We start from the raw sequence: 26,428 nt of genomic DNA on the forward strand, positions 1-26,428 counted from the left end.
CTTTTTATCACAATGCACCTTGCTAGATGTTTCTGGTACTATTCAGATATGTTTTGTACCTTCAGCAAAATGCATGTCCTCTTGTGAGTTTGTGCAGCTCAGTATATTGTATATGATTACACACAGACACCTCACTTAAAGGTGCAACACACTCACAAAGTCCTGCACATACTCTTTGTGGTCACCAGCTCTTTTTATTCCTCTCATCTAAGGGAAGAAGCCCTGGGGCCACTTGAAACCTTTGTTTTTGTTAGATAAAGCTTCTGTGAGTATTGTCATCTAAGATATCACAAATGATTTGGTGGTTCCCTCAGGATACATACAAGAGTTGGGGCCAATTCTACCCTCACTTATACCTGAGAAAACCCTCTGAGATCAGTGGGATTTTAGTGGGATAACTGAGTTCAGAATTTGGGCCCTGCATTTTTTCCTCACAGGGACTTCCATTGCTTTCTGCTGAGGTCACTGTAAGTATGTACACCTGCTTTTACACAGGACTGTATCCATTTAAAAAATAGTGCATGGTGCCAGTGGCACCACTGTAGGTAAGACTGCAGCACAGATAAGGGGATTTCAGAGCAATAGGTGATATGAAATACACCGGGCAAACTTCTGCTCACCGTTACACAGGCACAAGTCCCACTGAAAATGCAAAGGGCACTGCAGGTGTATAATTAAGAGCAGAATCTGACTTTGTATGCAATTCTGTACCTTGGTATTAAATCCTAGGCACAAGAAGTGAGTAGCAGACTCTGTAGTAACTATAACTCCTAATTTTCTTGCTTTTGTTCATTAATATCTTAACTTTAATTATATAAACTTTTTAATTTTTATTATAAATATATATTTCTTACTATTTGATCCACTGTTGTTTTCTCCGTTTTTATGCTCTACGCAGATTTAGTTACGTAGAGATATAAACATACATACCAGGAATACAGTGAGGGGCAAAAGTGCTGAACGCATGGGATACAGAAAGAAAAGCCTGGCCATAACATCAAAACAATCAAAAAAACAAAATGTGCTGAACCTGCCATTTATAGTCTTGGGCATAATATTTCCACGGCGGGGGGGGGGATTTAAACCAGAAACAACTCTGAAATGGGTCACTTTTGGAAAACAGATACACAATGAAATTGCATCAACTCTAACCAAACACAGACCTTGGAAAAAACAAACAGGCATTACCTAAAATAATTTTTACTCAGGTTTCAAGTGTCCCGTTTTATATCCAACTATAGGAAATGTAAAATCTTTCTCTGTAGGAACACTGATTTCTCTCTCTTTCCTGGGCCCTTTTTGTTCTCGTTTTGGACCTACTTCTCCTCTCATGACTTCAATATGAGCAGGAATGGGCTCTCTTCTTTCATGAGCCCCCTTAGACCACCATAATTAAGACATGCTAACACTTCAGCGACTCTAGAAGATTCCTGCCTCGGTTTCAGACGGCAATCCCTCCATATTACAATTGTTAGATCCCCTGTGCTAAATTCTCAGACTTACAGGGGCAGATCCTCAGCTGGAATAAATTATCATAACTTCATTATGGAGCTGTGACAATTTACATGAGCTGAGGATCTGCCCCAAAGCTGATAAGAAAGTATGCAACAGTAAAGGACTTATTCACAGCAAATTATGGTGGAAAATAGTCTATAAAAGGATATTCAGTTCAGCAAGTAGGCAGCATCCCATCATGCAGCTGCATCTAAATTTTATATGAAATACTCCACACAAACAAATCCAGCCTTCTTTCTTATATGGAAAGGCAGGCTGATAGTGGTGATAGCATCAGAAAGACATTGGTACTCTTTACAGTAGTGCTGCACTATAGAAAAGTAGTGAATTCACTTAGCAGTTGTGTTTTCTACTCGCATGCTGGGATGGTGCTAGAAGAGGCCAGTTTGGGTTTCAAATCCCCAGTTTGGGTTTCACCTTTGACTATCATGAGTCAGCTTACAGTGCACAATCAGTGCTAGAACCAGAGTGTCTGGATGCTGCAGGGTTTAGCAGGATTCTATTGAAACATCATGTTCACTTTGCCAAGGGCTTCTGAAGGTCCGCAGTGTGGCTGTCCAAAACGTGTGCAAGCTCACAGCATATGAGTCCATCTGAATGAAGCGATGCGTAAGTCCTTTTCTATCTGTTACTCACGCAGATGCTGTTGGCTAACATCTTCCACTGATACATTCAACAGGTAACTAGATAAATCCCAAACTAGAGGTTTGTGTTTCCCCAAAATGGATACTAGCGTTCTCCTTGCAAGGTTATACCTGTATGTATATATTATTCTTTGTTTCCACATGTAGGCATATATTAATATAGACAAAGAGAGATACGGGGAAACATAGCATATGTGTAGTATATATAATAACTTGCATTGTTATAACACACATACAGGACCTCTGTCAGTGAACAGTGAGATCTTCCAAGTGACATGCAAAGAAGCCTAAAGGTAGCTGATCTCACCTCTTACATGTAACTGTTTTGTTCAGTAGCAAATGCATCAGCCGAATAATTTTTCCACTTCAAATCCAGCCCTTTTTATCCTCTGTATTTATTTATTTTTGTAAGGGTTGTGGATCCACTGTTTATTCTCAGGGGACGCTGTCCATTGCAGATATTTCTTTTGTTCGAGAAACGGCACTTCCTACTAGATGGAGACAGGGCACAAGATCACTTTGTCCTCCAGAAGGACACTGACGATCAGGAATATGAAATAGAGACCAAACATGGTGAAGCCCAAGAATTTATTCATCCTCCACTTGCAGAGCGCAATGGAGAGGATGACAAAAAGTAGCATAATGAAGAGGAGGACAATAGCACAGAACAATCCATTGCTGCTGACAGTCACTGGGGCGAAGCTGTTAATTGCAGCATACATGAGCCATGGAAAGGGAAGGCTGAAAAACACAAAGAGAGATTGGAAATGCCATAGAGAAACAAAAAGTGGTATTAAGAATGCTCTGGAGGCACTTCAACATAAAGCTGTTGATTTAAACATAACGAAGCCCATCTGATAGGCTAGTGCGGGGACACAATAAGAGCGGCATTAGGTAACATACTAAAAAGAACAATTCTGTACTGGGTCCTGGGGGAGGGACTAGACTGGGCTGAGCAGCAGGTGTGACTAGGCCGACACACACCCTGTTTCTCAGCAGCAACCTCCAGCAGAGGCCAAGGCACAAATTGGCAGGTTGCAGAAGACTGGGCCCAGTGTACAAAGTGGTGAGGAGAATGGGATTGCCTATTTTTTGTGCCTGCACAGCACCTAGCACAATGCAGCCCTTTGGGCACTTCCAAAATATAAATATTTACCACTACTTTTCTGCTGCCCTCTCCACTGTTGGGAGGTATGCAGCTGATGAGTGGGCAGGGAATTAAGGTAAATGAGTTCTCCATGCTCCCAAGTTATCCTATACTTTCTTGACTCTCTTTTCACATTTCCCCCAATCTTCTCTCTGATCTCTACTCAGGCTATTCCAATCACAAGTTTCCACAAAGGTGAAGGACCAGGCTCTCATAACTTGTGTGGAAGAAAACGGAGTCTTCACTCTTATTTTGGAAGCAACAAAATCAGAGACAGCTTTATCCGAGCGATTGCAAGGGAAGAATACAGCTGACAGAGAGCATCTCTGCTTCAGTTTCTCCGAAATACAAGCAATATCACACAAGCATTTATACTCTTTTGTGGCACGCATTAATTGAAAACATCTACATTTTGTTTATATTATGTCCTGTCTAATCCAGCATTTTCTCACTTTCACTTCTCAAAACATCGTTATCTCAAGGCTAGGTCACACTGACTCTGCACTGCTGTTTTCCCACCTGCTTCCTCCTGTGACAGGGTAATATTCTATCAGCCAAATACTCTCAGCCGCAGTATGCTGTTTGTCAGGAGTCTGACACACAGCACATTTAAGGGGACAAGGATCTGCCTAAAGAATTCCCAGAATTTTTTGGCAAAACACTTCACATGCCAGAAAGTGAGTGTGCAACAACATAGGAACGTCCCATTGAACTGCAAAAAGCAGAATTTGGCCTTTTATATGTACTCATCTGGAGGTGTGGGGAAGAGGATTGTGCCTCTTACCCTGCATTAACTATAATTTTACCCAAAACACTTAGTGGGGAATGGTGGTATATGTTTGTTCCTATGAGTCAGTACAGAAATGGAAGTTCTTGTATGGCGACGACTCAATCCCACGGTTTGTTTAGTCTCCACTCAAATACAATTTTAAGTTTCTCCCATGACAGCACTTTATCTTGTTAAAAGAAACTACACTTTATGGGTCATATTCTTTCCTCAGTAATGCTGGTGTAACTCAGTTGATATCAGTGATGTTGAACCGGAGGATGTCAATGAGAGGAGCATTTGGCTCAATAACCTGCTATTTTCACATTAGAATCTGATTATCAAAAATATAATGTGAAATCTCCTCCTGCTGACATCTGATGGCAAACAAATAACTTTGGGGATGGTGCTATTAGAGGTGGCCAGATTCTCAGTTCTTATTCTTAGGGCACAGATGGGGGGGCAAAGGTGACTTTAACCCCCTCCCCCACATCCTGTATTCTGAGGCAGCCAGGAACCTGCCTGGCCCTGATGTAAGTTAAAACAGCCTCAAGGAGCCTTTAACTTGTGCTCAGCTTTCTGTGGTCCTGATGGGGGCAAACAATGCATTACACCTGTCCATACCCCTGATCACCATTATACCAGGGGCTGGAAGCAGGGCTTTTGCTCTATAGGGACGCCCCCTGCACAGAGTGTATTCTCAGGGTGCCATTTCTGCCCACTTTAAGGCCTCCTTACACTGTCAGAACTATGTGAAGGGGCCTTAGAATAACAGAATCAGTGCCTGTATGTCTGGATTAGTCAGGACTTATCTGGAGGGTGGAACACCCAGTGGTACAGACTACAGCTGGGCAGGCACTGCAAGAACAAAAAAGCACTCATGATCACTGATCACACAGACAGCTGTAGTTTGGAAACAGTGAACAAAAGGGACCAAATCCCAAACTGCTGACTAAAGCAAAGCATGCTTTAAATACGACACCTGCAACAATATTCTTAAATATTTTTAAAATGTGAAATTTACCTGACTGAATGGTTCCTTAAACAAACAAAACAAAACAAACACACAAACAGCAAATTGGAGGCTCATCCAATTGATTTATAACAAGCTTATTTAACAAATATTCACTTTTGACCTGATTATACAGTAACCTTGATACAAATCAAGAAAAACAGTAAAGCATGTTGCACGTGTAAGATACTGTATTTTGAAATCTTCTATTTCTGTTACATGCAAAAGAACAGAAAGTAATGGTAGCCAACACTATGACAAAACAATGTAAGTTTTTATAACTTAGCCATAATTATCTTTGTGCAGTACTTACCCCACTGTGATGTCAAAGATGTTGCTTCCAACAGAGCTGGATACTGCCATATCACCTAGGCCTTTTCGTGCCACAATAACACTGGTAATTAGGTCAGGGATAGAGGTGCCTGCAGCTAACATAGTCAATCCCATGATTTCTTCACTAATGCCAATGGTCTCACCAACCTAAAAAGTATTGAGAAAAGTACAAAAGAATACAGAGAGGTCATGAGAGGAATGGGCGCTCTTTGCTGTAAATTTGGTTAAAATGGAAAATCACTTAGGGGTATATTCTAGCCTCAATCTTTGGTAGTATGCCAATGGAAAGAGAGTAGAATATGCTCCCAAGTTTTTGGAACATGACATTTTTTAGTTTTGGAATTAAATCATCAATATGACCCTACTGACGGAGTGACTTTCCTAACACTTACTGCTAGTAGGGAGAAAAAGAACATATTTGTATTATCAGTGAAGCAGTCAGTATGGGGAGAAGTGGTTGGTTGCTTCTTTAGGGCCAAATACTGCCCTGAGTCGCATGAGTATGTTCATGGGATGTAAGAGGAGAGGGGTCTGTAGGTAGCAGGGCATAAGATCTATGTGCTAACGACAGTACATTGCTATTGTGCCTGCTAGTGCCTCACAGCCCCAAGTGAGCATTTCCCGCCAGTATGGGCATGTGGTTAGACCCTCAGCTGGCTAACATGTTTTGCAGGGTCCTGGATGTGCTAGTAGGATATGCACACTGCTGTTTTTAAGGGCACAACAGAATGCATATCCTACTGCTTTATGCTACCCTGAGCCATCCTACCTTGTGCTGACAAGATGGCTCTAGGACCCACCACACAGCTAATAAAACTTTACTCCTCCTCCTTGACAACCATGGCTTAAGCAGCTAAGGGCAGCCCTTAGCTTCCAAGTTGTACAGGCAGGGACTTTGCTTTTAGTTGTGTGTAGCTTTACTGAAGTACAGTGGCATTTAAACCTACTGCATTAGATAAATAATAAGAAATTACTAGTGTGACCAATTCTTTATAAGTCTCATAAGGCAAACCATCCCCACTAATGGCAACATCAGGGTTTACAATAGAATTTCAACTGGAGCTTGCAGGGGTTGAATCAAGCTACATGGTTCAGCTGGTGAATCCCTCAGAAACCGAACACTGCATGATTTGCCGAGCTCTGGTTTTCAGACAAGAAGAAACACTTAAGAAAAATATGAGGCCAAGGAAAATGACACTAAACATTAGACAAACAATGCGGAAACAGGCAAAAAGACAGGAAAAAATGAATAAAAATCAGCACTATGGAAAAGCTATTTCGTTTTGTAGGTCACTTTTACAAGGATTCAACTCACTCAAATGTATTTCCATTAGCGCTGAATCCTACAAAAAGACAAAAATCTCCATTGAGTTCAATGGGAGTTTTGCCTGAGGAGGGACAGCAGGAACTGGGCTACTGTTAAGGATGAAATTCTCCCCAGCAAGCATGCAGGGCCCTTGGAAGACTCTTTGCTCCAAGTAAGCCCTATGATGTTACTGTCAGGTGAGAGGGGTCATGGACAGAGTGACTGAGGAAGGGGTCTACATGCTAAGCCCATATAGGCCTTTGCATCATAGTTCCAGGCTAAAGAGGAATAGCCCTTATAAGATTTTCAAAGATGCATTATTTACATAGCTATCAGTGAATGGTTGTTGCTGGTTCTAATGCGAACAGAATGATCAAATGTTTATCAGCAAAGTGTAAAGAATCCACCTCTTTCAGGGCCACCTTTCCAGACACTGAGTAGTACCTTACTCTGAGAATCATTCCAGCTTGCAGAATAAGGGGCTACTCAGTATGTGGTAGGATTGCAGAATCTGGCCCTAAATGACTAGTCACAAACTGAGACACATTGGAAAGCTTACATTTCACACCATTATCATTCTCTTACCTGATGTGCCCACCAGACCATTAAATAAGAAAAAACTGCTATCCAAGTGATTGCGCCAAAGAATGTGACAGGAAAAAATTTCCTAGAGGACTGAAAGAGAAATAAAACAGAAATAGTGGGCATTTATGTTAAATATTGACCAATGCATATATAGTCCCTAAACAAATTCAAAATGACAAACATAGTGATCTAAGAAAGTTAGAAGAGGGTTAAGTAGCTGAACCTCTGCATGCCCTAATCCTGCAGTTCTTATACAGGCAAACCTCCCACTGACTTCAATAGGAAAATAGCCTACGTCAGGATTGTAATATCAGACCTGGTCATACCGAATAGTGAATATCGGTTTGCCATTCATTTTGTATATTCTTAGGCTGAAATTTGCTTCAGTGCTTTACTGAATCATGGTCTTGGCTTTGAATTTACTAAAATAACTTTTATTCATAAAGAATCAGTTTGAAAGTGGAAAACAGCTGTAACAGGCTATGATATTCTTTAGAGCCATTTTCCACTTTTGAACTGATTCCTTGTGAATAAAAGTTATTCATATTCAAGCTAGTCCTTATCTTGAGGTCTCAAAGAATGAGTATCATTACCCCTGTTTTACAGATGGGGAAACGGAGGCACAGGGAGGTTAAGTGATTTGCCCAAAGTAATCCAGCAGGCTAGAGATGGGAATTGAAACTAGGTCTTCTGAATGCAGGCCAGTGCCCCATCCTCAAGGTCATGAGTACATACTCAAAATATGCAAGGTACAATTAATATAAAAGGTTACTTTTTGCCAATAAACTCTATAGTGAGAATGCATTTTTTGTACAGTCAGCACCACAAAAGTTGCTGCAGAGTCCAGAACGATAAAGAGGTACATTTTGAAATTTTTAGCTCGTCATATTTTGCTTGGAAAAATAACCCTTTTTATTTTCAATTAACGTGGTAGGATGCAATTAAGATGTACTCATTACTGTGGAACCCCTTTGCTTTGTTTTGTAGAGAGGTTTGTTACAAAAGAAAGGTAAGCCTGTACACACAATAATGTCTTTGAAGCCCATTAATGAGTTCCAAAAGCTGGATCACACCAAAGCAGATTCATTTTTAATTAGGATTTCTCCTTTACTAATGTCAAGCTTTGAATGACCAGAATTCTCATAACAAATTAATGGGTTATATTAAAATTCATGACCTATTTTGGTCTCTGTGCCTTTCAGTGTCATTCAACACCCCCACTGCCTTTTTAAGCCAGTTATACCTGTTTAAAAGGGAGAGCTTAAGTTAACTAGTTTGGCAGGGTTAATCTTGATTGTAATTCCGTTTGGAATAATCACAGTGTAAATCAAATTATGGCTTGAGACTAAATTTGTATTGTGAATGAATGCTTCAGCATTTGGTACTGCAGGCACAGCATGCTGAAAAATCAGAGAGGGCAGTGCAGAATGGGGAAGAACGCTGGCAACATGTGCCCTCAAGAAGAAGGAAGAGAAGAACCTATGTGCCCCCAATGCAGATAGAGGCAAGAAACCGTTTTCAGGCTCTCTGCACAGGTACTACAGTGGAGAATGGTTTGGAAGAGTCATCTGAGGGAAGGGATCAGGAGACCCCATCAACCGGAAGGCCTGAGATGCATTGTCCTACGGATGGGGGTTCCATGACCACCACTCCCAAGAGGAGGAGAAGGGTGGTGGTGGTCAGGGACTCCCTCTTAAGGGGGATGGAGTTATCCATCTTCCATCCAGACTGGGAAACTTGAGAAGTGTGCTGCTTGCCTGGAGCTAGAATTCAGGATGTGATGGAGTGTCTGCTGAGACTGATCAAGCCCTCGGACCGCTATCCCTTCCTACGTCTCCATGTGGGCACCAATGATCCTGCCAAGAATGACCTTGAGTGGGTCACTGCAGACTACGTGGCTCTGGGAAGAAGGATAAAGGAATTTGAGGTTCAAGTTGTGTTCTCGTCCATCCCCCCTGTTGAAGGAAAAGTCCCAGGTAGGGATCATTGAATTGTGGAGGTAAATGCGTGGTTGGGCAGGTGGTGTTGGGCTTTGGATTCTTTGACCGTGGGATGTTGTTCAAGGTAGAAGGAGTGCTAGGAAGAGAAGGGATCCACCTAATGAAGAGAGGGAAGAGCATCTTCTCAGGCAGGCTTGCTAACTTAGTGAGGAGGGCTTTAAACTGGGTTCGCTGGGGGATGGAGACCTAAGCCCTGTGGTAAGTGGGGAAGTGGGATACTGGGAGGAAACACAAGGAGGAGGGTGCAATAGGGGAGGCTGCCTGGTTCAAACTGAGAAAGTAGGGCAATCGGCTAGTTATCTTAGGTGCCTGTACACGAATGCAAGAAGCCTGGGAAACAAGCAGGAAGAATTGGAAGTCCTGGAACAGTCAATGAACTATGATGTGACTGGAAAAATAGAGTCTTGGTGGGGTAACTCACATGACTGGAGCACTGTCATGGATGGGTATAAACTGTTCAGGAAGGACTGGCAGGGGAGGAAAGGTGGAGGAGTTGCACTATATGTAAGAGAGCAGAATGATTGCTCAGAGCTCCAGTATGAAACTGGAGAAAAGCCTGTTGAGTGTCTTTGGGTTAAGTTTAGAGGTGAGAGCAACAAGGGAGATGTCATGGTGGCCACCTGCTATAGACCACCAGACCAGGAGGATGAGGTAGACGAGGCTTGCTCTGGACAACTAACAGAAGTTTCCAGATCACAGGCCCTCGTTCTCATGGGGGACTTTAATCACCCTGACATCTGCTGGAAGAGCAATACAGCAGTGTACAGACAATCCAGGAAGTTTCTGGAGAGTGTTGGGGACAACTTCCTGGTACAAGTATGGGAGGAACCAACTAGGGGCCATACTCCTCTTGACGTGCTGCTCACAAACAGGAAAGAATTGGTAGGGGAAATAGAATTGGATGGTAATCTGGGCAGCGGTGACCATGAGATGGTCGAGTTCAGGATCCTGACAAAAGGAAAAAGGAGAGCAGCAGAATATGGACCCTGGACTTCAGAAAAGCAGACTTAGACTCCTTCAGGGAACTGATAGGCAGGATCCCCTGGGAGGCTAATATGAGGGGGAAAGTAGTCCAGGAGAGTTGGCTGTATTTTAAAGAAGCCTAATTGAGGGCGCAGGAACAAACCACCCCGATGTGCAGAAAGAATAGCAAATGGCAGGTGACCAGCTTGGCTTAACAGAGAAACTTTCGGTGAGTTTAATCACAAAAAGGAAGCTTACAAGAAGTGGAAACTTGGACAGAGGAGTATGCAGGGGTGTAGTCAGGAAGGTCAAAGCACAATTGGAGCTGCAGCTAGCAAGGGATGTGAAGGGTAACAAGAAGGGTTTCTACAGGGATGTTAGCAACAAGAAGAAGGTCAGGGAAAGTGTGGAACCCTTACTGAATGGGGGAGGCAACCCAGTAACAGATGATGTGAAAAAGCTTAAGTACTCAGTGGTTTTTTTGCCTTGGTCTTCACAGAGAAGGTCAGCTCCCAGGCTGCTACACTGGGCAGCTTAGTATGGGGAGGAGGTGAGCAGCCCTCAGCGGTGAAAGAACAGGTTAAGGACTATCTAGAAAAGCTGGACATGCACAAGTCCACGGGTCCAGATCTAATGCATCCAAGGGTGCTGAGGGAGTTGGCTGATGAGATTGCAGAGCCATTGGCCATTATCTTTGAAAAATCGTGGTGATCGGGGGAGGTCCCGGACAATTGGAAAAAGGCAAATATAGTGCCCATCTTTAAAAAAGGGAAGAAGGAGAACCCGGGGAACTACACACCGGTCAGCCTCACCTCAGTCCCTTGAAAAATCTTGGAGCAGGTCCTCAAGGAATCCATTTTGAAGCACTGCAAGGAGAGGAAGGTGATCAGGAACAGTCAACATGGATTCACCAAGGGCAAGTCATGCCTGGCCAAACTGACTGCCTTCTATGATGAGATAACTGGCGCTGTGGATAGTGGTGGATGTGATATACCTTGACTTTAGCAAAGCTTTTGATATGGTCTCCCACAGTATTCTTGCCAGCAAGTTAAAGAAGTATGGATTGGATGAATGGACTATAAGGTGGATGGAAAGCTGGCTAGATCGTCGGGCTCAATGGGTAGTGATCAACGGCTCAATGTCTAGCTGGCAGCTGGTATCAAGCGGAGTGCTCCAGGGGTTGGTCCTGGGGCTGGTTTTGTTCAACAGCTTCATTCATGATCTGGATGATGGGATGGATTGCACCCTCAGCGAGTTCGTGGATGACGCTAAACTGGGCGGGGGGGGGGGGAGGTAGATACGCTGGAGGGTAGGGATAGGGTCCAGAGTGACCTTGACAAATTGGAGGATTGGGCCAAAAGATTGGGCCTGATGAGGTTCAACAAGGACAAGTGCAGAGTCCTGCACTTAGGATGGAAGAATCCCATGCACTGCTACAGGCTGGGGACCAACTGGCTAAGTGGCAGTTCTGCAGAAAAGGACCTAGGGGTTAACAGTGGACCAGAAGCTGGATATGAGTCAACAGTGTGCCCTTGTTGCCAAGAAGGCTAATGGCATATTGGGCTGCATTAGTAGGAGTGTTGCCAGCAGATGGAGGGAAGTGATTATTCCCCTCTATTCAGCACTGGTGAGGTCACATCTGGAGTACTGCATCCAGTTTTGGTCCCCCCACTACAGAAAGGATGTGGATAAATTGGAGAGAGTCCAGTGGAGGGGAACAAAAATTATTAGGGGGCTGGGGCACATGACTTATGAAGAAAGGCTGGGGGAACAGACTTATTTAGTCTCCAGAAGAGAAGAGTGTGTGTGTGCGGGGATTTGATAGTGGTCTACCTGAAGACAGGTTCCAAAGAGGATGGACCTCAGCTGTTCTCAGTGGTGGCAGATGACAGAACAAGGAGCAATGGTCTCAAGTTGCAGTGGGGGAGGTCTAGGTTGGATATTAGGAAAAAATATTTCACTAGGAGGATGGTGAAGCACTGGAATGGGTTACCACCTAGGGAGGTGGTGGAGTCTCCATCCTTAGAGGTTTCTAAGACCTGGCTTGATAATGCCCTGGCTGGGATGATTTAGTTGGGCTTGGTCCTGTTTTGAGCAGAGGGTTGGCCTAGATGACCTCCTGAAGTCTCTTCCAACCCTAATCTTCTATGATTCTATGAATCAGATTTTAAACAACAAACATTCCTTAAAGTCACTCGTTGTTTTGGCTCTCGCTCACGTCAGATTATTTTTAATGAGCCAGTGATAATGTTTTACAAGCTTATGTGAATGATCAATAGGACTGCTTGTGTGAGTAAGCGCTCTCCATTGGGAATACTGGTTCCACTGTCTAGTGTGTAATTGTGGCTTGACTCTATAGCACTTCTGTTTGTGAAAGTCCTTTTAACTTCACTTTTAATTTTTGGGCCCATGGACTACAGGTAAGGCTACGATTTAGTCATGGAGGTCACGGCAGTCACGGATTCTGTGACTTTACCAGACTTCCATGACTACTTTGGCTTCAACTGTCAGGGGCTGAAGCCAGGACTGGAGGTGAGACTGTCTGCCCCTGCTCTGCAACTGGGGCTGGAACCAGAACCTGGCAGCCCCTGCCCTGCAGTTTGTGGCAGGGGCTGCAGCTGGGGCCGTGCACCCCCCTCGTGGCTTCCCAGGGCAGTGGCCCCCTGGCTGCAGCTGGGGCTTGGTGGGGGTTAGAGCCGGGGCCGCGCACCTCTGTCCCGCAGCTGTGGCCAGCTCCAGAGCAAGGGCTGTGCGCTCCCATGGCTGCGCCCCACTCTGTGGCTGCTGGAGCCGGGGCTGTGCCCCCTGCCATGGTGGGGGGCTCAGCCTGTCAGTCCTCACCCCTATAGAACTCCATTCCTCTCCCCACCTATCCCTGGGCACCGGTTATTTTTGGTAAAGTCACGGACAGGTCACGGGCTCCCCTGTGAATATCTGTTTATTGTCTGGGACCTGTCCATGACTTTTACTAAAAATAACTGTGACAAAATCTTAGCCTTAACTACAGGCCATTCTCCTGCTTAGCAAAACTCTCCAAACAGTAACTTCCTCAGACAGTGCATTCAGATCAAACCATGAGATCCTAGGCGAATCCTGCAGCTTCCATTTGAACTATCATTTCAGAATGTAAAATGTCTAATACATGCAGCCTCTCTCTGTTCCTCCATTCTCTGGAACACAGTTCTCCCCACATAGGCATATGAGTAATTTCCAACTGCAGGGAGAAAATTAGGCTCAGAAATGTACTGAATGTTCCCATTAGTTTCCCTGAACATGGCTGCAATTAGAGTCAGAGAGCAATATTGTCAATTCAGCATGCTTAAGTCAGTCTAAAGATTTCTTTTTCAGGGAGCTCACAGAAATTCAAGGCCAGTTCTACTATACATTACTCCTCACAGACCAGCACCCACTCAACCCACCCACATTAGGCAGAACAGGCATTCTCCTGGGCCAGAACAATATTCAGGGACTGTTTTGTGTGGGTGACTGCAAGCTAAATGGAGTGCCTGTAGATGCTACTTGCACCAACAGGAGGTTTTCAACCTTTTTTAATTTGCAGACCCCTAAAACATTTTGAATGGAGGTGCGGATGCCTTTGGAAATTTTAGACATAGTGTGTGATGCCCCATGGGGCTGTGGACCAGAAATTGAAAACAACTATTCTATGGGAATGACAACCTTTCATGGACCCCCTGAGACATAGACTGTGGACCCTGGGTTGAAAACCACTGGTGTATGTAATCCATCTCCCTGAGAAGTGGTAGCTAAATTGACACAAGAATTTTTCCATCAACCTAGCGCTGGTCTACACCAGGGGTTAGGTCAGTAGAGCTGTCTCTCGGGGCCGGGGGGTGGGGGGGAGGTGGATTTTTCACACCCCTCAGAAACATAGCTATACCAAAGTACAGTCCCAATGCAGGCCAGGTCTGCATACCTTTCCCAGGCCTGAAGAAGAGCTTTGCATAGTTTGAAAGTTTGTTTCTTTCACCAGTGGAAGTTGGTCCAATGTATTACCTCACCTACCGTGTCTCTCTAATATCCTGGGACCAACACGGTCAAAACAACACTTCTGGCTGCTGCAGTGAGTATATGTAATTTTACTTCAGTGGGAGTAGGACTGAGCCTGAATGGGGCAAATGATTCAAAAGGATTTTTTTTTTTGTAAAGACATCCATTTCTTGTTCAGTATTTTCAACTTTTTGGATTATTTTCTTGTTTTGTGTAAGTTTGTAGTGTTTTCTTCAACTGAAGGCAGCAAGAAGATGAGGTGGTATGCGTGTTGTTGGCAATCAGCTTTAAAATTCTATTTTAAAATTTAAAATTTAAAAGGAGAGCCAATGAGAGCAGAGGGATTTGCATATTCTTGTTGTCAAAAATAAAAATACTGTGAATTATTCAATTTCTCGCTATTGGCCAATAATGGCTGTCAGTCAACCAGAGAACAGGGCTATCCATACCATATGGTTATTGTAAAATAATGATATAGTGTTTATGCAAATCAGACAAGGAATCAACCACAATGCAGGAAACTGCAGAGCTGAGAATTATGTCAGTAACTTTATAGCATACATGCACCCTGACTGTCTGAGCCAATTTTGTTCCATTATAATTAGCTGATAAGCAGTAGTTCAAGGCTATGTGAACTTTAACAGACTTTACAGTTTAATTATCTATTTTTAGAAGAGAAAACATTATAACTGAAAAAGTGCGAAACGTAAAACCTGTGCCAATTGTAGTAGCTGAAATCATGCACAAATCCAATAAATATGGTAATAATTTGCATACAGACAAATCTGAAAAAAAGAGTGGGAGTACTGTTTTTTCTGAGGCTGGATCTTCAAAAAAAATTAGATTGTAATTATTGTGAAAGTTTTGGATATTCATCCATGTGAGTAATTCACAAGCTCCTGGGAACGAGCAGAGCTGTCAGTTCTAAAAATTTTCCTGGAAGAAATAGTCAGAGCTGTCAGACAGCAATGTTTCTCAACATTTCTTTCCAGTGGAGTATGCAGCTGTTGGGATGGTTGCTTTATAAAGATACTAGCACCCAGTTTTATTACCAGTTGGCTCTGCTGTGGTCATGGTAACAGGACAAATCAAAAAAGCATGGTTCATACAGTAAATATGCCATTTCGACTTAGAGATGTCAACTGAATTTAGTTGCGTGAATCTAGATTTGTCGGACTGCTGTTGCTTCTGCATAGTGCCTTCTTTGCTCACATATTTTTCCTGCGGCACATATGTATAGAATTCCTAATGGTTTTTGAAAAATATCAGAGCTTAAAATGAATAGGATTATAATCAAAGAATGTTTTCAGCAAATGTGTTGTTTCTTAGAGCCTGATCCTGCAAGGTATTGAGCCTTTAATTGTTTGGCAAAAAAAATAAAGGATTTTTTTACCTTTGCCCACTTTTATTACTGTGCTTTTATTTTATATTTAATCTTAATACCTCATATATTTGTCCGAACTCTCTATTCTCTATTACTCTAGGCATTAGATATAGTTTATCATTCATCATATTTTGCTCATTTAGGCTCTAATCCTGAAATTGGGTCTGTGTGGGCACACCTTTGTCCTTGTCCAGAGTCCTGTAGATGATAATGGTTCTATTTGTTGAAGGAAATGTTCACTTATATGGAGTCTCATTGTAGTTAATGGGACTCTGCACGGCCACCAGGGGTGGATTAGGGTTTTGTGCGCCCCTGGGCCAGAGCAAATGGGGGCCCCTCCACAACCCTTTGGCCTGCAGTCTCCCCTGAATCCCCCCGATGCTTCTGCTGGGGAAATGGGGTCGGGGCGCGGGGGCTTGCCCCGGTCCACCCGCCCGGCACTCCAGCCGCCACGCCCCGACCCCACTCCCCAGCTGGAGTGCCAGAGAGGCAGAGCGGGGCAAGCCCCCACTCCCTGACCCTGCTCCCCGGCTGGAGTGCCCAGCGGGTGGAGCGGGTCAGGGTGCAGGGGCACCTATTTTTCTGGGCCCCCCAATTGGCCGGGGCCCCTGGGCACAGGCTCCATTGGCCCAGTGGCTAATCTGCCACTGATGGGCATAACGATTTGCCCCATGTTGGCACCATGGTAGAATTTGAGCCTTATTATTTGTTCTTTTTTCAGAGTGGAAAGGAGGGAGGCAGTTGGGGGCAGGGTCTAGTGGACTGAGCACTGGACTGGGATTCAAGATACCTGGTTTTATTCCTGGCCCTGCCTCTAGTTTGGTGAGTGACTCTGAGGCAGTCACTTCACCTCTCTGTCTCTCAATTTCCCCATCTGTAAAATGGGGATAATGATATTTATATCCTTTGTATAGCTCTTTGAGATCTATTGCTGAAAAGCACTGTACAAATATAAAAAGAAAAAAGAAAAGGAGTACTTGTGGCACCTTAGAGACTAAGTTTATTTGAGCATGAGCTTTCGTGAGCTACAGCTCACTTCATCGGATGCATAGCATATTGTGGAAACTGCAGAAGACATTATATACACACAGAGACCATGAAACAAAACTTCCTCCCACCCCACTGTCCTGCTCGTAACAGCTTATCTAAAGTGATCATCAAGGAGGGCCATTTCCAGCACAAATCCAGGTTTTCTCACCCTTCCCCCCCCCCCACAGACACACATACAAACTCACTCTCCTGCTGGTAATAGCCCATCCCTCTTTGAAACCTCTCTTTATAATGCGCATGATAATCAAGGTGGGTCATTTCCAGCACTAATCCAGGCACAAGATCAAATCCGCACAGACACACCCCTGGAACCCCGACCTGGGATATTCTATCTACTACCCAAGATCCATAAACCTGGAAATCCTGGGCGCCCCATCATCTCAGGCATTGGCACCCTGACAGCAGGATTGTCCGGCTATGTAGACTCACTCCTCAGGCCCTACGCTACCAGCACTCCCAGCTACCTTCGAGACACCACTGACTTCCTGAGGAAACTACAATCCATTGGTGATCTTCCTGATAACACCATCCTGGCCACTATGGATGTAGAAGCCCTCTACACCAACATTCCACACAAAGATGGACTACAAGCCATCAAGAACACTATCCCCGATAATGTCACGGCTAACCTGGTGGCTGAACTTTGTGACTTTGTCCTTACCCATAACTATTTTACATTTGGGGACAATGTATACCTTCAGATCAGCGGCACTGCTATGGGTACCCGCATGGCCCCACAGTATGCCAACATTTTTATGGCTGATTTAGAACAACGCTTCCTCAGCTCTCGTCCCCTAACGCCCCTACTTTACTTGCGCTATATTGATGACATCTTCATCATCTGGACCCATGGAAAAGAAGCCCTTGAGGAATTCCACCATGATTTCAACAATTTCCATCCCACCATCAACCTCAGCCTGGTCCAGTCCACACAAGAGATCCACTTCCTGGACACTACAGTGCTAATAAACGATGGTCACATCAACACCACCCTATACCGGAAACCTACTGACCGCTATTCCTACCTACATGCCTCCAGCTTTCACCCTGACCACACCACACGATCCATCGTCTACAGCCAAGCTCTGCGATACAACCGCATTTGCTCCAACCCCTCAGACAGAGACAAACACCTACAAGATCTCTATCAAGCATTCTTACAACTACAATACCCACCTGCGGAAGTGAAGAAACAGATTGATAGAGCCAGAAGAGTTCCCAGAAGTCACCTACTACAGGACAGGCCTAACAAAGAAAATAACAGAACGCCACTAGCCGTCACCTTCAGCCCCCAACTAAAACCCCTCCAACGCATTATTAAGGATCTACAACCTATCCTGAAGGATGACCCAACACTCTCACAAATCTTGGGAGAAAGGCCAGTCCTTGCCTACAGACAGCCCCCCAACCTGAAGCGAATACTCACCAACAACCACATACCACACAACAGAACCACTAACCCAGGAACCTATCCTTGCAACAAAGCCCGTTGCCAACTGTGCCCACATATCTATTCAGGGAACACCATCACAGGGCCTAACAACATCAGCCACACTATCAGAGGCTCGTTCACCTGCACATCCACCAATGTGATATATGCCATCATGTGCCAGCAATGCCCCTCTGCCATGTACATTGGTCAAACTGGACAGTCTCTACGTAAAAGAATAAATGGACACAAATCAGATGTTAAGAATTATAACATTCATAAACCAGTCGGAGAACACTTCAATCTCTCTGGTCACACAATCACAGACATGAGGGTCGCTATCTTAAAGCAAAAAAACTTCAAATCCAGACTCCAGCGAGAAACTGCTGAATTGGAATTCATTTGCAAATTGGATACTATTAATTTGGGCTTGAATAGAGACTGGGAGTGGCTAAGTCATTATGCAAGGTAGCCTATCTCCCCTTGTTTTTTTCCTACAACCCCCCCCCCCCCAAGACGTTCTGGTTAAACTTGGATTATTGCTGTGCACATTGTAAGATGAGCTATTGCCAGCAGGAGAGTGAATTTGTGTGTGTGGTTTTTGGAGGGGTGTGTGTGTGTGTGGGGGGGTGGTGGTGGTGAGAAAACCTGGATTAGTGCTGGAAATGACCCACCTTGATTATCATGCGCATTATAAAGAGAGGTTTCAAAGAGGGATGGGCTATTACCAGCAGGAGAGTGAGTTTGTATGTGTGTCTGTGGGGGGGGGGGGGAAGGGTGAGAAAACCTGGATTTGTGCTGGAAATGGCCCTCCTTGATGATCACTTTAGATAAGCTGTTACGAGCAGGACAGTGGGGTGGGAGGAAGTTTTGTTTCATGGTCTCTGTGTGTATATAATGTCTTCTGCAGTTTCCACAATATGCTATGCATCCGATGAAGTGAGCTGTAGCTCACGAAAGCTCATGCTCAAATAAACTGGTTAGTCTCTAAGGTGCCACAAGTACTCCTTTTCTTTTTTCTTTTTACGAATACAGACTAACACGGCTGTTACTCTGAAACCTGTACAAATATAAGTTACTATTACTACAACATCTAGCTATTATTAATTATTATTATTATTATTATTATTAATAAAGGCATTTGAACAAAAAGCCAACCACTAAATCCCCATGGAATAAATCAGTCCCTAGCATACTGCCAGTTACTTCAATAGCATTACAATGAGGATGGGTCTAGCTCCATAAGCGGTTTTCTTAAGTAAACAGTTTATTAAGCTAGCAAATGCTTATTAAAATGGGTCATTTATTGATTTAATTTATGGAGCTGCTTTTCAACTAATATACAGACCACTGTAGTTATATTTCTAAAAAAAAAATCATTATCTGTACACTGGATAAAATTCAGGAAAAACAAAAACAAAGACAGCAGGGATCCTACTGATTAAAAATTGTATATTTCATGTTAGAGAGTTTTGCTAAATTTGGCATTCATTAGACTATAAGGATTTATAGAACTGACTGTAGTTTGCTCTAGTGCTGGTAAACACTATTAATACTTCCCCCTTCAGCTCAGCTAAAATATATTTTAGAAAGGAAGGTAAAGGAGAAAAGGAAAAACACCCAGAAGAAAGGGGAGGACAATTTTCAGAAGTGGGAACCCACAGAGGACATACAAAGCTCTATATAGACTCTCAAATCTGCACTTAGCACACAAGTGCTCATTTTATGTGCCTAAGTGCCAACATGAGCCTCCAAATAGGGAATTCGAATTTCCTATTAAAATTATCATATTTGCAAATTGTGTCCAAAGTGTTTAGTTTGCCTTCAAAATCTATTTGAATGTTGCAGTAGGTTTGCTCAAATCTTTGACTCACACTGTACATGTAAATCTGAATTCTGAAGTGCTCTTTGAACCATCATAATCAACCATTATTTTGGGTGGCACGGGTGGTGGTGACAGGCAGGAGTAAGACAGAGAGTTTTAGACACAAACAAGCTAATGAAGCATCTGTGACAAGTTAGGCAGCTGGGCATAGAGAGTTTCTGCAACTGTCTGGTTAATTCTTTCGCAGTAATGTTCAATGTAAACAGTTTGTCACATTGATACATCCTGTTACCTCTCCAGTTATTACTACATGTGATTACAAACTGCATACAATATTAGCCTCCGTTTCCTGCTATTCGTGACAAGCCATTCCTTTCTGTGAATCAAATTCTTCTTTAGTTTCTGCCACCCTTTGACTTTCAGTATATACATTTATACTTCATCCTTTATGTTATGATATAGTATGTCCTACTGGAATCAATTCTTTTTTGTCAATGGGCCAGAACTGGCATGTGCACTTCTGATGCAAACCTTCACATGACTTTTACAGTCACTTGAATATTAATGAGATTTTTGATTTTCATTAAACATTTTTGTTAACAACTGGTTATACAATATAAATGTTTGAGGCAAATGAATAAAATGATTACAAGGAGTGCTTCGGGTAGTTTGAGATTTTTATTCAAAACAATGCACACCACTTCCCATGTCTAGGTGTAATTGAGAATAGAATTTGAAATCCTTTGTGAATAACTTTATACATCCTGATTCATATGAATAGTCAATGAGATTGCAAAACAAAGACCAATACAAAACTGAAACCTATATCATGCTGTATGCTGTTATGTTATTAAACAACACATTTTAACATAGTTGTCTGAACTCGAAAAGAAAAAACCATGAGAGCACAAACAGACGGGAAAACTGAAAATTTATGCCTTTTGAGAAATCTTTATCAAAGAACAATTTGACAGTCTTATTTTAGTTTGTGTTCTTTGCACTGAACCGAAGCTTTTCAGTGCATGGGAGGGGAAATGTGGTGGGAGGAAGAATTCAGAACACTGATTTAGACCCTTATAAACTTGTGCATCCCCTCTCTTTGAAGTTTTAAATATATTTTTGAACTGAGAAGAGGAGATTAAAACACTTACTGAGGCATTAATCCAGCTATTGATTTTTCAGCTTTGACGAGTCTATCAGCTATGACCGTTTCAATATGTAAATACAAGAGAGTGAGGACATGACAAACTATTACAGTCATTTTTATTAATATCCAACCTTCAGTGACTGCAAACACAAAGATCGGGATGAAATTAATGGATGGTCTGCATGTGGAAAGACTGCTGGATCTCATCCTAAAGTGATAACCAAAAGATTATAAATAATATAAATAACTGGGCCAACTCCTAAATCCACCTTATTCAGCTTTTACTTAGTCCTTACTCAGGCTAAACTTCTTTTTAATGAAAGTTTGCCTGAGTAAGGATGAATATAACTGCATTCAAGAGACAGTTATATTTAGGAATCAAACCTGTGTGTGAAAATGTTTAACAAGTAACAACTAAGATTAATGTTCCTGAAAAAGACTAGAGAAAACAATATATTTGAAAATATTTTTTACTCTTTTTTATTTCAGTGGGATGACTTGTACTTAACATAGGACATGTGCTTAACTCTCTCCTTAATCAGGGACATAACTGCCAAATGATGATGAAATTTATGCCGTAGGAGTAATTAATCTTTTGATATTGTTTTTTTCTGGTTATTTTTCTTCTTGCCTTAATAAAACATTTGAAACAAACAAGCCAAAATGACATAAAATAAAATAAAATAAAAGGCAAATGTGGGTTGTAAATTGCCTTGGGGGACTCAGGGGCAGATGTAATAACTGAAACGACTTTTAACTCATTTTTTGAAGCTGTCTAGATTTCACACTGATGGCATTCATGACCATTTTAAATTTAATTTTACTTGTGTTAAAACATCTTAAAAATAAAAAATGTTTTTTAAAAATTGATTTGTGTAGGCCTAATCCCTCTTTCAGTTAGACCTGTACAACTTGCCTGCACTGGTCTCAGAACTGAATTTGGCTTTATGTATTTAATCTTCCACTGTACTGTGTTGTAGGGCGAGCCCATGCTGTGCAGTGACCCTGTCAGATGTCACAAGCTAAGTAGGGTCAGATAAGCTAAGCAGGGTCAGTACTTGTGTGGAAAATCTAAGTGTTGCAGGCAGTGGTTTTAGGGATCCAATAGGTGGCAATCTTCCCTTTGAATCAATACTGCACATATACCTTAGCACGGTGTTCAGGGGCGAGGAGCCATCACTGGGATGGGATGTAAATCAAATGTTCTGATCACTTGTGGTCAAGAGCCATCTAATGGCCTTTTTAGTAAAAGTAAGCATGTTAACCCCTGTGTATTGGCTCTGATAATTATATTCTGCCTTCCTAAAACCCTTGAAGTGTTAATTAACTAAGAAGAGCTCTGTGTAGCTTGTAAAGCTTGAAAGCTTGTCTCTCTCACCAACAGAAGTCAGTCCAGTAAAACATATTACCTCATCTACCTTGTCTGTCTATAGTACTCTTCTTCAATTTGCCATAAACTGCTGTGCCCTGTTAAATCCAGGCGAGTGCTGCATTACATACCATTCCTCTCAGGGGTGTTGTGGGGCTTAATTAACTACACCCTTGGTATACACTTAAAATTTAGATCAACCTAGATATGTTTCTCAGGTGTGTGAAAAATTCATACCCCTGAACACCATAGTTATGTCGACCTAATCACAGCTAGGTTGAGGCAACAATTCTTCTGTCAACCTAGCTACCACCACTAGGTGAGTTGTAAGGAGTTTTAATGTCAATGTAGGTAACAGACGCCACTGTAGCACCTGTAGTGTAGACATGCCCTAAGGATCTGATTGTTCCCCTGACATTCGTGGGCAGACAGTATCATCTTAACATTACAATCCTCTTTTTTGATAGCGAGAGTCAGCTGTTTCCCTAGTATTGTGTCCCACATTCCCCTCTCCTGTGCATGTTTCTTGATAGGGTCCAAGATCTGAGACTGAGAAGTGGGTGGGCTGGGAGGGAAGAAGTAGGAGACTCAGAGACCAAGTCAGGAGGACATGCATCATCAATCTTTTAACTCACAGGGAATCAGCGCAGATAGTAATACTGGCTGAGGCTGCATTCATTTCTGATAGGTTTCAGAGTAGCAGCCATGTTAGTCTGTATCAGCAAAAAGAAAAGGAGTACTTGTGGCACCTTAGAGACTAACAAGTTTATTTGAGCATAAGCTTTCGTGGGCTACAGCTCACTTCATCGGATGCATAGAATGGAACATATAGTAAGAAGATATTTATACATACAGAGAACATGAAAAGATGGAAGTACAACCACTCTGAAGACTGAAGCGCCACTAGGGGTGGCTAAAGTATGTTTGTGGCATCGAATCAGAGAACGATGTGGGTCCTCAGGACGTTTGCTCTCAGGAGAAGCCCTGTTAGCACTTTGGCCATGTTGATGAGTTGCCAGAGGAAGCTGTGATGCAACATGGACCTTTGTTTGTAAAGTATTTTGAGCCTAAATTGAAAGGTGCCTCAGACGTGCAAAGTGGCACTGTTATATATAATCATTTTATTTGACTAAATCTGAATGTTTAATTCTTAAAGTGAGTATTTATATAAAGCACAGACTTTACTGCTGTTTCGGAGACACTAGGATACAGGAACTGTTAATGGTCTGTGCGTTCCTGAAAGGTAGACTTCCTATGGTGTTAAGTAATGCATAGTGGACATCAAGAAATGCAATTATCAAGGCCCACAAGAAAGAGTTTCTCTCTTTGTGCCATAAAATATTTATGCATATAATGGCAACACATTCACAACGATACCTCCCAGATTAATACTTGGTTTAAGGTTGATGTTTGCTTCAGAATTCTGGTGTTATATTTTCTCCACAAGTGAAACTGCTGAAAAATCACAAATTCTACTTTTACATTAATTCAGTAGGCTTTGTAAACTGCACAAAGTTCTTTATCACATCTTTGCCTTAAAATAGAGGGATCCTAAACTATATTAAAACTATGCCAAAGGGGGTTAAAAATGTTCAAGAAGATGGAGAAGTTTGAATCTGTTCAATGAAACCATCCCATTGTGGAAAACACATCAACTTATAACAACAGTGTGGTACTCACAGGCTTTCTGACATCTGGCAGGGTAATCCACAATGGAAAAACAATGGGGAAAACAGCAAGATACATGAGCTGTTTGCGTAGGGTGTCAGGCCAGGCCAGGCTGAGAGGCTGCTCTTCATCATCATCTTCTGAATTCTGTCATAAACATGGAAATGAATAGAAGGTAAATTGGGTGAATAAAGTCAGCGATCTCTTCGGAGAAAGTCATGCGAACTTCACGCCTTGAAGAAAGACTCATTAGCTCTAGCTATATTACAACTATTGGGCTTGAATTGCCAGTGTTGGTGCAGGAAGGTGCAAGCTGCACCAGCCTGTTCCCCAGAGGGTTCTACCCCTGAAGAGGGGCAGATTATGTTTACACTGCCAGGAGTCTACGCGATAGCAGCCAGGGCAGTGGAGCACTAAACTGCAGCTAGAGCGTCACATGAATCCTGCTGGCAAAGGTTGCCTGAGGATGCAATGAATCCGTGGCCCCTCCATTGCCAATGCTAGCCATTCTTTGGGATTGCACTGACCAGCTTCAGGCATCCTGGCAGAGTGGGGATGTAGCCCAGTGGGCTAGTTTACTTTATTATATTCACTGTTACTGTAGCCCAGTGGGCTAGCTCACCTTCATTATATTTACTGCTTTGCATTATATTCGGCAGTAATGCAAGAAACCTACAGGCCCGTATCCTGTAAGACATTAGCTTCAGCAAGTTAGCATACTTATGTCTGGGACTTTCACCTAGATAAATGGAGCTAAAGCATAAGGTCCATGTATAACTGCGACCTTTAACATATAGGATGCGTTACAGCAGGTCGGCATAGGGGCTTTCCTAACTTTCATACCCTTTTAAACTTAACAGGTACACCACAACTTAGAACTTGAAAAGAATCAAAATAACTAGTTAGGACAGAAATAACAAATGTGATACCTAACCACAAAAGGGCCATGGTAACAAAGTGATGTATATAATAAATTGAGATCATTGAAATACTAACCTATAGAAAAAAGACACTCCAACATTAGTGAGGTGAGGAAATACAAACAATAAGAAGGGAAAAATCCCCTACTGAATATGCATGGAACATAACGGCGTCAGTGTAACATAGTATAAAAGTGGCATCCCAGCCTAGGGGCAGTAGGAGAGAGAGATGTAGTCCTTGGGTAGTTCCAGAAAGATGGCCACTGGTGATGATGGGGAAGGTGATGCTAATGAGGAAGATGATGGCTAACATTGCAGGTTGTTCTACAAGGGATGATGTGAGTATACGGATGTGCAGATGTACGTTCTGTAGTATCTCTATCTTACTGAGTTGGGGTCTTTGTAACTGTGCTAAATGTATTAATAAACTGTATTTCCTCTATTAGTTCCTATATTGTGAGTGTTGCAACTGTGCACATCAGGGTTCCCAACTATATAATAATTTAAATTATACTGGGCCTGATCTTGGGGCAAGAACCTGTCAACCCTCAAAGTGATAACTGGAGATTCTTACGTAATCAATATAATTAATACATAATCTAAGATCAGGCTACTGGGATTGTATTCACTTTGTGCCTCTGACACATCTCCAAACAGACTTCCACCACTGTTTCCTCCATCCTGGGTTATACTGGGCAAAACCAGAGTAACCAAGGTCTGAATCAAGACCATCCATAATGTTTTGCCCTCTGACCTTCCAGTAGCACATCAATTTTTTAGCAACTAACCAGCAAAACCTTAGGGAAAAACTTTCACCCACATGATGGATCTTCACTCCAATATTTTAACCTCTCTACACACAAGTGTTTTTTGTTTGTTTTTACACCCTACTGTTAATTGGTTTTCAGCCACTTACCACAGGATAAGCTTGGAGGGATTTCTCCTGTGACATAGGACCTTTACGGCTGGCCACATCACTTTTCCTGTTTCTCTGCCCTCCTTTCACTCCTCAGCATGCAGGTGACGTAAGACCCTTTAGGACTGCCATAGAATGCCGCTAATGGGCATGACCTAGACTACTTTGACACTTACACCTGTTTTCTGGCCTTTTTGCCCAAGAGGCCAAATTCATCCCTGGTGTAACTCAAAGAGGCGATGTCAATGGGGTTACACCAGATCCAATTTACACTGCTGTGTAAGCCAACACAAAATTCAGCCTGAATGGTTCTGTCCCACAAAGGGCCTGATCCAACCCCCCTGAATTCACTGGAAAGTCTCCCATTGAGTTCAGTAAGAGAAAGCCCAAAGAGCAATACACAATATAAGTTGGATTTTCCTCAGAGCATGCAGGATGTGC

The 26,428-nt window shown here is 42.7% G+C and overlaps 1 protein-coding gene across 2 annotated transcripts in view; it reads right to left on the bottom strand.

Moving 5' to 3' along the window:
• Window positions 1-879: 879 nt before the first annotated feature.
• Window positions 880-26,428, bottom strand: part of SLC24A2 (solute carrier family 24 member 2) — a 170,276-nt gene continuing 144,727 nt past the window's right edge. The window contains exons 7-10 of one of the 2 annotated variants that reach the window (XM_074953455.1): window positions 24,164-24,298; window positions 7,309-7,398; window positions 5,398-5,564; window positions 880-2,900 (exon numbers count right to left, since the gene is read on the bottom strand). In XM_074953455.1, coding sequence (XP_074809556.1) covers window positions 2,651-2,900; window positions 5,398-5,564; window positions 7,309-7,398; window positions 24,164-24,298 — 642 coding nt within the window. In that variant the 3' untranslated portion in view covers window positions 880-2,650. The remainder of the gene's footprint in view (window positions 2,901-5,397; window positions 5,565-7,308; window positions 7,399-24,163; window positions 24,299-26,428) is intronic. The other variant, XM_074953454.1, reaches the window with a different exon arrangement.

The sequence above is a fragment of the Natator depressus genome, chromosome 5 (genome assembly GCF_965152275.1).
Source record: "Natator depressus isolate rNatDep1 chromosome 5, rNatDep2.hap1, whole genome shotgun sequence".
In the NCBI taxonomy this organism is placed as follows: domain Eukaryota; kingdom Metazoa; phylum Chordata; order Testudines; family Cheloniidae; genus Natator; species Natator depressus.